General features: G+C 45.4%; 1 protein-coding gene across 1 annotated transcript; it reads left to right on the top strand.

Moving 5' to 3' along the window:
* Positions 1-834: 834 nt before the first annotated feature.
* On the top strand, positions 835-13,356 carry LOC126559689 (PDZ domain-containing protein 8). Its single transcript, XM_050215858.1, has 7 exons — positions 835-1,029; positions 9,440-9,637; positions 9,702-10,105; positions 10,180-11,211; positions 11,280-12,351; positions 12,425-12,545; positions 13,108-13,356. The coding sequence occupies exons 1-7, from the start codon at positions 856-858 to the stop codon at positions 13,269-13,271; spliced, it is 3,165 nt and encodes a 1,054-aa protein (XP_050071815.1). The 5' UTR covers positions 835-855; the 3' UTR covers positions 13,272-13,356.
* The last annotated feature ends 1,486 nt before the right edge of the window (positions 13,357-14,842 follow it).

The following is a 14,842-nucleotide window of genomic DNA, read 5'->3' as shown; positions in this document are numbered from 1 at the left end:
CATTCATAAAAATAACTAAAATGCAATCTGATATCACGTACCGGTCCCACATCATCTCTGTCCCACTGTCAACTGTCAAACTCAAGCCCTCGACATAACAACAACAATGGTGTAAGCATTTTCTGCTGCCCGTTCACCCCTAAATTAATTTCGTTCGCGGACGTTGAAGCAGCAACATTCTAGCGGGCGCGCGTGATAAAAGCATTTCCTTTTCGTGGCAGCGGTTGCGGGATTAGAATTCAACTGCGTGGCTGTGCGTGTGCGTGTGTATGAAGAAGCGTCCAACTCGCAATGCAATGGCCGTGTTGCATTAGCTATGTGTTGATAGTGTTCGGCCAGTGTGAATTAGTGCTAAATTAATAATGCTTGCAGAGGCCGTTCAGTGGTTGGCGTGAAGTTGCACAGCCCCACCCCCAACAAGGCCGGGGTGCACTGTGCCGGTGGCATTAGCTATGTAGCGGGTTCCTTTAGTTTCCCTTGCCCTCGTGTAAAGGTGCTTGTACGACACACAAGGTGACGAAATTGGTGGTCCGTGACGGTGGTGGCCGGTGGAACGGAAGTGATTAAAAGTTAGTCATCGCTCAGCGTGGTCGAGAACGCGAGTCCTGCTGCCAAAATCCCGGGGTCCGGGCGATTGCATGTGGAATTGAAAACAAAAGTGAATTTATCGCTTAAACAACCGGCACAACCGGGACGGAGGAATTGCGTTACACAAACACCCCAAAAAGCTGCAGCTTGAGGGAGAGAAAAAGGTCAAAAAGGGAAGCTTTTTTGTGCCGCCGGAGTTAGAAGCACGAGCTGCACTTTTTCTTTGTTGACCGTGCGCGCCTGCAACAGGAGGTACCAATCGTTAGGATGGATTTCGTCAATCTGCTGCTGTTCTGCCTAATGTCGTGCGTGATCGGAGCGGTGGTTATGCTGCTGATCCAGTACTACGCCTTCGTACGATACTTCCGCCTGCCGGAACTGGACCAAGAGCAGGAGAGTCAGCGAAGATCGGCATTCAGCGAACGATACGTCCTGCCCGATGTAAGTCACATTTCGAATTCTCAATTTCCGCCTTACTCGCCTCACCCAGCCTCGCATGCATCCCGGGGATAGTCTCCTTGAAGTAAGCGCGGTTCCACTTACCCCAAGGTTAGGTCACCGTCGTGCATCGAAGTGGAATAGAAGCCCAATGGCTGATATATTGGGGAGCGAAACAAAATAGACCGGGAAACGAAGTTACTATTGCCACCCGGGGGTTGCACGAAAACTCGTGACCTACTTTCGCCCATTCCTACACTGCGGAACTCGAGACGGAAAGGTTGTCGGAGGGAGGCCTGTTTTTATTGCTGGCGTGTAAGTCATCGTAGTCGTGAAGACACAATTTTCGGTATCGTTCACCGTAGTCAGTCATAGGGCCACAGGGCGGTTCGTTCCGGTTAAGTGACGCACACCGGTGCGCTCTGCAACGTTTCGACTGTCGGAGCGAGTCCCTCGAATTGCTGGTTGTGATTAGCGGCAAGCAAGTCAATGTCATCATCCATCCACCAGTGTGTCTCGACTGTTGCTAATGCGGGGACAATCGAACCCGGCTTTGGACGGGTTTGTATTGATAGCAGGTGTCTGCTTTTTTGTTGTTTTACGGCACAACAGTACACACGTACAAGATGTCCTAATGTTACGCTCCGCCCGTTGATGGGTTCATCGATTGCGTTGGGGGTTTTTGGGCGATTTTTTTTTTCGGTTTCGAATGCTACAGACACAAGGAAATGGAGAACGTTGTGAATAAATGGGTTTGCTTGTGCCATTTGTTTCGTTCCTGTTGTTGTGTTGCCGGCTTGGGTTTGGGGACGTGGATTCTTTGCAAAGTTGATAAGAAAATGGGTGTTTCACTTTGAAAGAAATCGAGAACTATTGTTATAATAAATTCCTATTCTAGAACTATTCTTGACTAAAATTTAGATTGCTGAGGTATTTCTTGATCAGCGGTAAATGGCATCTTAAGAGTCATAAAAGTTTAGAGTTCCAGTTTAAATTTTGTAAAAGATCCTGTGGGTAAGATTCGCAACAATATACAAAGTTCACTGGCGAAGTTTTTCAACATCTGATTGGTGGACAATCAATCAGAATGAGTGTCTGCTTTCGGTCGTGAAAAAAGCCCCACGACTCCCAACCAACTTCCGCTGAACTTTTTTTTTTAGGGGCATACAGATAACGAAGAACTTTTTTCAATCAATCCTGCACCAAGGCAGTCGCGCAGCTGATCACTAACCACATGAAAGAACTATCAACAATCCATCTAACTGCCGCAAGACCTCCAAGAAAGCGATGACAGTATTTTTGTAGAATGCTCTGAATAAACCTTGAATTTAAAGATAACTTTATTCGGTATAGATTTGCCTTAATCGAAGAAAAACTACAGACATTCAAAAGTCTGCATCGCACCTAAATTAAGACCCATGTACGACGAAAACCCTGAAATAAAAATCTACCCTTGGCTGAAAAGCCAACTCATCAGTTGATGACGAAGATCACGAAGGTTATTAAAGAGAGCTACGATTGTTACTTCGGATAACAAACAAAGCAGTAAATCATGCATACTATGGGTGCCGAAAAAACTTTTGCAATCCGCAAAACTCAACCAAGACACAAGGGGCACAGCACAGTCCGTCGAACGTTGTAGAAGCGCGTGCTGCGGATGCCCCGTTCGTCGTGCCCTACCAGGAAGATGTTTGTTGGTGACCTTTTCCGGCTCAAGATAGTTTACGGCAAGTTTATTTACTGTATCACAAGATTCAGCCACCGATTTTAAAGAGTTGATATCTTTTTAGGAAGAAAAATGAGATGGAACGTGTTAATATTTCAGTCAGAATGTCCTGTAGCAACAGCACGGTAGTCTACGGTTCTTAGCCGTGAGTGGGCTGTTGTTGAACTGTGTCGTTTCTGGTGGGAAAAATAGACAATTATCTGTAATGAGTTGCTTCAATTCCACGATATCCTGCTCTGCAGTATTAAACAACCACCAACTCGCACCTAGCTAAAGCTAGGAACCAAGCTTTAAATTCTAAAATGAGTAGTTCTGTAACCCAACAAGTCCACCGAGTTAAACTTCCGCAATTAAGAGAAACCTCCAAAGAGAGAAAGCTGCTTCTCATCAACAACTTCTCAACAACAGCACAGTTGTTTGAAAACTTTCCCAAAGTTGGGCAAAAGCTATAGAACTTGTAGGAAACTCTTGCGGCAGCTTTGTTCTGCGTAGTTCAAGGCACCGAAAAAAAAGACAACTAAACGTGCATGGGTTCGTTTAGTTCAGGATAAATTTATTTTATTATAATCTTCTCGAGCTGTAATCTCCATTCCAATTATACATCCATTTAAGAATTCTAAAACCTTCAACTTTTGCTTTATAATTTCTTTTCTCCTGCTCGCTTGCTTCGGCTCCGAATCTCTCCGGTGGTCCATCTTCCGCTTCAATGCCTTGCCGGAATAATTTCTTCCGTTGGATTATGAAATATGAATAATCGAGAAACTGGTGGCGTGGCCATAAATGATGCAAAAACGATTCGTAGAGCAGGACCGTAGTGGCAGCATAAAACGAGTCAAGCTCATTGCGATTTAATGAAGCATTGGATCGATTCTGCACGATGTACGTGCTCTCACATACACGTCGGATGGGAATATTGAGGTTTGGGGGCGTGCGGTAAATCTCGACCCGACGACTGATGTTTTCAACTTTTTTTCCCCCGCCACCGGAAAGTCACCGCCGGAATCCGCAACGGATTAGGATTATGCATTGGGATTTAAATTGTTCCTTGCAGAACCATCTCAACTGTTGCTGTCGCGGCTATCGATTTTCCCTTTATTTTCGTACCAGAATTTTCACTTCAAGTGACTCTCTAAGGATTGAAAAGTTGCACCAAACCCGTGTCAAATCGTTTCCTACTGTAATGTCGGGCTTTTTTTCCTCCTTCTCACTCTCGCGTACTGGGTTAAGCAAATACTTATGCTAATTTTTAACCCCCAACGCCCAACAACGCCAGCCCGCAGAGCGCAGAGACAGATCAAAAAGACAACCCTTTTTTTTTCGGCGAGTGAAAAGTACACCCATCCGGTCGCTAACTCGCCCACGCGGTGCTTGCAGGTTGAGAAGTTTGTACTCCCCGCCAACCAGCCCATGCTTCAACCATATTTTTCTGCACATTAAATAAAGCAGAACTTTTCACGGAAAGCGGGATTGGGTTTGAAAGCGTTGAGCGAAAGAATGTTTCATCACGATGTTCTACCACCGGGGTACGCCCATGGACGGTTGTTGCATCCGCGTGTTGGAGGTAAGAAGTTCTCCAACAGAAATCCCATCGGTAATCGGATGGCACAAGACATCGCCACAAGAATACATGACCATTCTTGGTCTTTTTCTACATTTCTAGAGTGTTTGTGTGTGTGAGCCGAAAGTTTGGTTCCTGGCTGATAAGACTTTCCACACTAGTTCGAACTTGTGGGACAGTGTGCACCAACCCCGGCCTAAGATTGGTTTCGAGATTTGGTTTGTAGACGACGAATGAGTAACGAAAGTAAGCACTCTGCCTGGTGCTGGTTCTCTGCTGCTCCCACTACACATACGACACGAACACACTCAACCCGAGATGTCCTTCTGGTAGGATGGGTTTTTAGCCCTTTTGCAGCAACGCTTCAACGATTCTGTCCATGTGAACATACGAAAGAAAACAAGAGGAATATCCCTTGTTCAACGGCACTATTCATTGAAACGTTGGGGCGGGCTTGACAGGAGACAGGGCTATCGAACCACTCTGCGAATGTATAGGCAACCACTCTCCTTCTCTACTAGCCACCATCATCATCATCGGTTCTATCGTCCCTTTTTTTGAGTGTGCAGTTTGCTAGTTTTCATTTGTCAAAGCTCTCCCTGCCCTGTTCGGTTGGGCACCGGGAGCCATAATCTGTCGACCTAGTTGCATGCATGCAGTTGCACGTTGAGAAGCTTAGCAGCCGAGGTCTATTTCAGCTGATTTTATCCTTGCACGAGCCATCCTTCACGATTACTCAATTTAAACGAATGCATGAATTGAAAAATGCCTGACGAAATTCCGGATGAGGTTTCAATTAAAGCTGATAACCATAATAAAAGCAATGAAGGAACAAAAACAGCCGTCCTAATAATCCCTCTACATGCTCTGGAAGTTGCAGTCTTTATTGTTGTTGCTTAATCATCTTTCGCGTCCATCGCTTGGGCCAAAGTTTTTTTGTTTTGCCTGATGCCTAGACTTACTCCACCATATTCCTGTACGCTTTGGTTCTTTAAATATTTCAAAACTTTTTTCGACCGTATTGTGTTTCTTTTTATCTCTCCTGTTCTTCCATTTCTCCCTGAAGATGTGTGGGTTCTAGAACCGATGCTGCTGCTGAAGAGGACATTATGGCTGAAAATGTAAACTTGCTTGCTTGCACGTAAGCCACCAACCTGAACAAAGCACATAATGAAAGGTTATAAATAGTACTGAGCGTATAGTTTTGGCGCTCCCAAGTACGGCGCTTTGTCTCCTTTCGGAAGCGTATTTTGCTGCTGCTCAATGACACCCAGCAGAAGAACACCGCTCCGTACCATGTTCGAGGCTTTACGACAATGTCCTTTTCGGTGGAGCTTAACCGTATCACCGTATGTGACGTCAGGGAAAAGGATTTTTCGTACCCACGTGCCTTACATAACCCGGTGCGGACCGGTTGATAAGTTATTGATTGCAGTTAAAACACCTGCAGCCTCATGATGCTCGGGTCCACTCGGCCTCACCCGGAGAAAGGTGATGTTAAAGATTGAGTCACGTGTCTTCATACCACAGGGACTAATAAAGGCTCCAAGTTTAGCGAGATTTGTTAGACGAGCAACCAGTTAGACAAACATCATTAAAACTGTTCACGACGGTTTAGCGTCACAATGGTTTCCGCTCGCCATGGTTCATAATTTTCATCCTTCATGAACAAAAACTAATAAGAATGAATTGCCGGCAACAGTCGCTGGGGAATAGTGTGTAGACGATTTAATGGAGCTCGCCTTTCGAAGACGAAGTGGACACCAGTTTTCTCCAGCCTCCGGGAAGTTATGGTTTGAAGACATTTTTTTTTCTTATAGCGCTGCTGCGCTTTCTCTCTGTCTCATTATCACTTTGGTTTTATTGCGGAAGATGTACGGGTGTGTCTGGCGGCTTCCGGGTACTGTAAATTTTACGACTTCAATCTGATTCCTTGGGGACGTACAGAGATAGAACACGGTACGGATAGTAGGAAGAGATCTTATTTATTACCCACAGATATTTTGGAAGCCTAGAGAGGACTTCAGGAGAGAATTTTCATGCGATTTTCTTTGGTGTGAAATGACGATTCCTGCCAGGAAAAAATGACTAGCAATTTGTGACTTCGAATTACCTAAAGTTGAGTGTTCAAGTAAGTTGCAAGACTTGCAGGTGGTTCGCTACAAGTTGATATTTGAACAGAAAATCGATCGCGATAAGGATATTGCCCAAGAAGTGGATGACTATCGGGGAATTATTCCTTCAGCACACAAAGAATTCGATGAAGCAACAATTGTTTATCATCAATTATTATCCAATCAAAGGAGAATTTGACCGCCGGTCTCGTTAAGTTTCCAGTGGAACCCTCGTGTCAGTCTCACATGAATCCTACAATGCCACACGCACGATCAAAATTTACGATATTGGTGCTGTTTACAATCATTCCTAGCACTCCTGGACAATTTGTGATCGGTAACGGTTTGCCCGGTAGCAAAGGCTACATAGCGCTTGATGCTACCGATTCTGGAGCAAATGTAGCAGTGCCAACGGTGGTTCCTGCCGCACCCTGTCTGGTACGAACAATCCTGTCTACCGAAACGAATGCATCCTTCATCATTCCGGACCGGATCTACGATATCCAGACGCTCGATCAACCGTCAGTACACGTCGAGCTGCCGAGCATACTGCAGCCGATTAAAGATTATCGCTGCATAACGATTCGCGTCCAATCACAGCAGCAACCCAACACAACGGAGATGGTCGAAGGATTGTTGGAGATATTCTGCGGCTTGCGGCTGCTTGTCCGCTTTACCTTCTGGGTGAATCAGGATTCTGGCTGTACGGATCTGTTTCTCGAGAACATACGGGTAGATCTGGAGCGGTGTGGCACTATCCTGCCGGCAGTTCCCGAAACGTACTACACGCTGCTGATTAACAGTTATGAAACGATTGTGTTTCGCTTGGGTTACGATTTATCACCGTCATTGAAAGAGTCTACGCTACTACCAGATCAAGAACTGAAGGTAAACGGTCCAGCATCGATCGAAGATATGTGGAAGTGCAATTGCACTCTGCCGAGGGAAGCGTTCAAGGGGTTGCGAATGTGTGTTATCGGCAGTGTGAACAACATAACGAAGCTCGCCATACACATATCGATGATCGTTTCGATTGCCATCGGTACGACCTGCTCCTTGATGCTGATCGTTTGGTTAATCAGGAAGGTTTGGAAATTCATCGATACATTGTAAGCGGACCGTACTCAGCAAATAACTGCTTCGGAGAATAAATTCATAAAATATGTGTTGTCCGTGTTGGTTTTTCTGTTTTGATTTTTGCACGTGCCACACAACTTAAGGCAAGCAATCGCTCTTAATTAGCACACTACCGCTTGGCGACAAAACTTGGCTGAGCTTCGCAAACAAAACAGATCAACCTTTAGGAATAAAAAAAAGGTCGATAGCAGATACTCCACCAAGGACACGGTGGCCAACGTTTCAGCGTAGCGCCAAATTCATATTGCAGATAATTCACTGAGCCCGTCCTAATTAATTACCGTCACTCGTGACAACGTGATGGCATTAAGTGCAAGAACATCCGGAGGCGTTTGACGACAGCGAACGACGACGAGGCGACGAATGTCGACGCCCAGCGACCGGGTCAAACCGTGTACGCAAACATGAGTTTCCTTCGAAGAAAAAGGCGTACTTTATGGGCGCGATAGGTCCCTGGGCCGCCGGAAGGCATCGGTTGAAAAGACTTTTATGTGACTTGTTGGACGTTATTTGCGTTGAAGATGTGGAGAAACGTGTGGTGGTGTTGCTTCGAAAAGTGGAAGAAAAGAATTTAAAGAAATGGGAAGGACGTGGGAGCTTTTTAATATGAAGATTTTAATTTTTCTTTCCAGCTACGAGATGGAAATGATGTCGATGTGGAGTTGTGCTACTATAATAGACGAACATTTTTATTTTTACGTGTTTAATATAACAAATCCGGGTAATTTGGTGTTTGAAAATTGAAAAATCTGACTTCAATAGGCCTGTTGGACACGGACTAACCTTTGCCGAGTTCTTGTAGGATTCTGTTACCGTTGTCCGTATTGGCCCTGGGACACTAGTCAACTGTTTATTTGAATTGGCCTAAAACTAGGTCATTATACTCTTGAAAGGACTAATGATGAAGAATCAGTCTCACATGCGCAAGACTTATCCATGATAGCCATGATCTCAGATGTCCACCAGGATCCAGGAACCTCGGTGGCTGTCGTGGCAGCTATACTAGATGTTGCAGAAACTTAATCTTCGTTCCTCTACTACGAAGGATTCAAGCAAGGTTGTTTAGAGGATCCGAATGTACTGGAGTACGTAAAATTCCTTGTGCTTATAAATATTGTAGTCCGTTGCTCGTAAAAGTCCGTTGTAGTAAAAGATATCTTAAACACCTCTGGAGGAACAATGATACTTCTATGTTCTAAAACTATTCAAGGATCATTCAAAAACTCATCAAGTATCACTATATTACTGTGCACAGTTTCACGTATTCTGTAACTATTTCCAAGAGCACGTGTATTACTATCAAGAACTCTGCTTGGAAGGAAAATTGTAGCAATTACACCTAATTCTATCACCGCGTGTGATTAGTTTTCTTAGAATTATTTTTAGTCCCCAAGTCGCGGGGTTGCCTGTTTGCTATCCAGCACAGGACCACACATGAAGGTGAAAACAAACTTCTCGTCCCTCAATGACACAAAAAGCACGTCCTTTAGCAATCGTACAAAACACGTCCGCCGGCTCACTGAGGAAAGTCGCTAGAGCCCTGCGTGGCAAATCCCTGCAGGCAGTGGGTAAATTATGCTGCAGCAACACAGCAACAAGCCGGAGCCAGCGTCGCCACACGTGGGCGACATCCTGCTGGTCGTTGCGACATCGCGTTGATGTTTGTACAGTTTTCTCCTGCTCGTTGACGGTGACATTGTGTGCAATGTATGATTTAGTATCGTTTGTTGTGCGCGGCTTATTATTGCCCGTTGATTGCTCCTTGTGACTTCCCTACCCAGTCCCCAGAGGAAAGGCGCACCGTTCGTTAACTGCAAACAATTTATGTCGCGTGTTTTTAATTTGTTTTTGCTTTCCCACTTTCTTTACCACACGCAGACGCTGCTGGAAAACATCAAGGCACCGGATCAGGAAAGCAAATCCACAATAATGGCCATCAATCTGATACTGCAATTTCTGTACTTCGAGCTGCGGCAATCAAATCGCGTGCGAAAGTGGTTCCATCGGAAGCTGTCGCTCGAGCTGGACGAGCTGATAAGCAAAACGACGACGGGGAAACTGTTTGATAAGCTAACGGTGAGTGGTAAAGGTCGTGAATCCTTGCTGTAAAGGATGACTACAATGTGTCGTGTGCTTTCAGATCCGGGACCTCGATTTGGGCAGTCAGTTTCCGGAGATAAAAAACTTTCGTCTGCATGCGGTCGATCTGCATCCTGACGAGGGTCATATAGAGAGTTTGGATGTGCTGCTGGATCTTCATTACGAGGGCAACTTTCGGCTGACCATCGACGCAGATATGGTGCTAGGGAAGAAGGGATCGTTGGCGCTACGGGTGAAGCAAGTGTCCGGACTGGCACGGTTACAGTTTACGCGCAAACCGTACACCCACTGGTCGCTTAGTTTCATCAACGATCCGAAGGTGGAGCTGGACGTGCAGTCCCATTTCCAAGGCCGGCAGATGCAATCGAATATTACCAGCTTGATCTCGAACCAGATAAGGAAAGCGATTCGCCGGAAGCATACACTCCCTAATTATAAGTTAAGGTAAGTGGTATGCGAGCATTTGTCTTTTCGATGTTCTTGTACCAATCGTGTCCTTGTGTCGTTCGTTTTTTTAGATACAAACCATTTTTCCACCGTGTGGAAGAGGATTACGAACTCAACGAAATCGTACCGAACGGATCGCTTGAGGTGACGATAGCTGAAATTTCTCGCCTAAACGCTCCCATCCGTACACTCACACACGTGTACTGTACGCTGACGCTGGCACACATGCCCTGGGTAGTAGCACGGCAGCAGGAGGATCAAAACGTAATGATCGTGTCACTTGATATCGAAATACATAAGGCCAAAAATCAGCAGATCGGCATCGTGTTCAAGCAGACGGACCAGACGGTACTGATTGATGCTGTCATACCGAACACACCGGCCTCAAAAGCGGAATTGCGCCGCGGAGACGTACTGCTCTCAATTCAGGGCAAACGCGTGACAAACATCAGCCAGGTGCCGAAGGTGATAAAGACACTTAACCGGCCAATGTTTGTCCTTCGCATCGAACGTCTCGTCCCCGGGCAGATAAAGAATGATGGTCTGATGGAAGATTTTGAGGCCGATTTTGAAGAGATCGATCCGAACCTAAACATCACCTTTGTGAAGAACGTTGAAGCAGTTCAAATCGGTGGCACGGGCGGATCGGTTATGCGCGAAAGAAAGATTGTGCGGCGAAACTCCAAAGATAATAGTGGCGGAGAATCGAGCCACTCGAACACACCCGGTACGACGCCGGTAAAAAAGCCGACCCTGGCTGGACGTGATTCTATCGTTCCTGGAGTGGTGGAAACGACGCCGAGAGGTAGCTTCTCGGAACCAAGTGGCAAGTCGAAGGGAAGCGTGGTGGATTGTTATCCGCAACATTCGTCGGTTGATGCGGAATTTAATTCCTTCATACGGCTGGACGATCCGTGCACGTTCCAGCTGATGGAAAAGTATTCCTATTTGAACCTGAGCGTGTTTGGGAAGAATAGCGATGAAAATCGGCTGCTTGGCTATCTCAACATCCCGATCAACAGTATTTTGGTGGAGTGTAATGAATCTCATCTGGGTCATCATCTGAAGAAGTATCCACTGTTGCCACCGGAAGCTATCGATGTGTTAGTATTGGTGTAATTATTAATTTGTGTAATTGGTCAATCTAATAAGGTTTCCTCTTTAATTGTAGATCAAATCATCCTCTCTCGATGCAGTCAGGATTCGATCAAAACTATTGCTACGGCGATGTGCTGCTCTCATTCGTTTGGAACGGAAGTGCACTGGTCTGTTCCTCAGCAACACCCAGCAAAGGATTGAGTAGCGAAAACAAGAAACAACGACTCATCACTATTAGCCGAGGATCAGCCGACAAACTGGACGATGATCGTACGGATGGTTTACTTGAGGTGAAGGCCACCTCGACCACCTTCCCACAGCTACCGACCGTTATACAACCACAGCAGCAACACGACTTCATCCGAACTCACTTTCACCGAACAACGCAATGCGATTACTGCGGCAAAAAGATCTGGCTAAAGGACGCCGTACAGTGCCGGGACTGTGCAATGTGTTGTCACAAGAAGTGCATCAACAAGTGTCAAAGTTCGACCGTTTGTACAGCCAACGAGACAGCAGTAGGACCAGCACCAACAGCAGTAGAACGATCCTCATCTTCATCTTCAACAACGACAACGACTGCGAGCACAGGAAGCGCATCAGCAGTACCAGCGGTGGCCGGTTCCCTTCAGCCCGAGTTTAAAGTAACCGAACCGGAATCACCAACGATAGAGGTGGAAGACTTCGTGGACATCGCCGAGGAGCAGCAGCAGCAGCAGCAGCAACAGCAGCAACAGCAGCAACAGCAGATCATCTCGAAAACGAAGCTTGAAACACATCGCCAAAGTTTCAGCGATCTGCTCGTCCAGGGCCTAAAGCGCGTCAATTCTGCAAACAATCTTTCCATCCCGACGATGGGTGGGTTAAACCCGAGCAGCAAAAGTTTACCGCCGACACCGCAGCACACACCACGCAAACAATCGCTTGCCAGCGTGAACGCCAATCCGTTCCTGCTGGTAACGCAGCGACTCGAAAGCTTACCGGAGGATGTTAACGAGCTGAATATGGAGCAGATTGTGGAACTGACGGCACCGCTTATCGAGTACGGACCGTCCGATACGCTGATGGCACTGGCCAAGAGTAGCAGCAAAACAATGTACGGTGACTGTGAACCAGACGTGCGGACGGACAAGATTAACAAACTGGTGAGGGCCGACGATGGGCGTGCGTCTTCCACTGTGCGCCGTACTCAATCCTTTCCCTGCACTCTCTTTGCAGCTTTCCAAACTGCATATAGCACTGGACTACGAAACCATCAACCAGTCCGTGCTAAACGCGACCAAGGAGAGCAACAGTAGTAGTAGTAGTGGCGCAGGTGCTAACACCCAGAACAGTAAAGGTATGTCGGCAGAATTATTTTAAAGTGTTAATACCGATGTGTGTGTGTGTGCGTGTGTGTGAGTGGTTAGATTGAAGCTCTAGGAAGGAAGGAATGTGAGGAATGTTGGGCATGCTACTTAGGGTCTCTTGTGTGGTTTCTATTATTTTTAAAATAACGATCAGGACAATCAGCTTTTCGATTGGATGTGATGTATTTTGTGATAAACGTTTCAACTCGCAACACTAGACTAAATTGCAATAAATATACTCCTACTTTAGTTTACGTTATTGTAAATGTTTTATCAGTTTGTATGTTTTTTTTTGTTTTCCTCGTGATTTTTCTTTAATTTGCTTTTACACATCCGTAAGCTTTTCACTTTTTTGCAATTCTTTTGCTTTTATTTTCTCATGCTTTGAAGCTTCTTTTTTATGCAAGTTTTTACTAGTTCATCGTTAAAATTACGCTGCACTCGATATAAGCAACATTTTCAAATTAAAATTTCCCTTCTTTTCTACTTTTATTCCATCCATTCTCTTCTTTTCTCCTTTCACGGCTCTTCTGCTTCTCTCACGGTGGCTAGAAAACGCCGACGGAAAGAACCGGTCGGCAGCGCAACAGCAACACGATAGCACCAGATCGGCCTTCCTGGCGGGCCAATCGGAAGAACGGGTGCAGGCGCTTAGCATCATCATGCTGCATCTCTGCTCCGGTCTGCAGTACGTTCAGGGTAATCTCGGTCAATGAGAATAGCATTTGCTTCGGCAGTACTCGCTGGGCTCGTCATTGCTAGAGGCTACCACCACCAGCGGCAGGCTACCGGAGCTGATGACGGACAAGTCCGTTAGTACTGGTACCGGTGGTAGCAGTGGTAGAAAAAGTCCCTTCCGCTCGCGTCGCCTTTCCGTCTGCCGCAAACGGGCGCTTGGTATTTTCCAGCGTTCCGCTAGTGTCAGCGCTTCGTCCAACGCTACCAGCTATAGTTCGGAAAGCGCTAACTAACCGCATTTCCGTCAGTAGAGAGCTTTTTCCAAAGTACCAGTAGTTGATATGGCCAAATCAAACCTTCCCATAATTTCCCTTTCCATTATACATTCGCTTATGCCTGACGGGAGAATTTAATCTGTACAACTTAGATGTAACTTTATACACAACAAATCCATGACGACAGCGGTCATATTCAAACGCGTAACGAAATATCGTGGTGCCGATTTTTTCCAGTCTCGATGTGTAGAAGTAGAAGTGATTTTTACCAAAATCTGTATCACTTGCTCTTGCTGACTCTCTTTCTCTTTACATATAGTGCTTACTAAGTAATGATTCCATCTTTCAACGCTTAACACCAACCACGTGCTTTTGGTTAGAAATGTATTATCTCAATACTGATAACAAAAAACTACTACAAATGTCAATAATTTTAATTGCTACCCTTGTGAGACTGCTAGAAGAAAAAAAGACGTTTATGTGACAAACCGAACAAACTCCCAATCCCAACCCCAAAATACAATCCTCCAGTAAAACAGGAATTGATTATAACTCACCATAGTAACAAGATGTATCTTTGTCTACAAATCGTGCTCCTCTCACGCGGTTCTTCCGTGTCTACACCTTAATCCCCCGACAAAACGTACACACAATCAACATCCAAGTAAAGGCGATGTAACTCTACTTACGACTCTAGCGACGTGGGAAGCCGAGTTACTGCAGAAGCTGAAAATGACGGTGGTCGGTGGCAAGCTGATGTTGCCGCTCCACGCACGGAATCCTTTCTGGAGAAGGAAATTGAAATTGAAATAAAAAGGCTGTTGTTTTCGATTAGCGTTTAAGTTTAAGCTTCGTAGGTTAAGGTACAGGATTTTGATGAGGCCTGTTAGGGAATTACAGTGTTTTTTTTTCCAGGTCATAAAGCAAGCGTACACAAGTTTAATACAATAAGAGATTCGAGATAATAATAGTGATAATAGGTTTATCAGGTTAGGTAGACAGCATTCGAAGACCTGAGCATGCATCACACAATTTTTCTTTGGCACTTTCTTTGGCATTTTTTTTTTTAGAATTGGTTCTGACATTGGTTATCTGATTGGTTCTGAAATCGGTTCCGGAATTTGTTCCGATTCCAAACACGGAATAGACATTTGTTTTATGACCTGTAAAAGAAACCTTTGTACGAAAAAGCGGATATTTTGTGTTTTATAATCGATAGAAAAGGAGAGAAAGGTATACAAGGAACGCATTAAGGGATTTTCATTGCACGTTTGGTGATATGATTGAACTAGCTTTATGAACACTTTATTTTCCCCATTATTGGTGCTTTCAAT

The sequence above is a fragment of the Anopheles maculipalpis genome, chromosome 2RL, assembly GCF_943734695.1.
Source record: "Anopheles maculipalpis chromosome 2RL, idAnoMacuDA_375_x, whole genome shotgun sequence".
Classification (NCBI taxonomy): Eukaryota; Metazoa; Arthropoda; class Insecta; order Diptera; family Culicidae; genus Anopheles; species Anopheles maculipalpis.
This window is presented reverse-complemented; position numbering and strand designations above follow the sequence as displayed.

Excerpts from the sequence above, each read along its gene's own strand:
- LOC126559689 (XM_050215858.1), top strand. The coding sequence starts at position 856 with ATGGATTTCGTCAATCTGCTGCTGTTCTGCCTAATGTCGTGCGTGATC. Across the intron at positions 10,106-10,179 it reads CTCCCTAATTATAAGTTAAG|ATACAAACCATTTTTCCACC; the intron begins GTAAGTGGTATG and ends TCGTTTTTTTAG. Across the intron at positions 12,352-12,424 it reads CGGACAAGATTAACAAACTG|CTTTCCAAACTGCATATAGC; the intron begins GTGAGGGCCGAC and ends CTCTCTTTGCAG.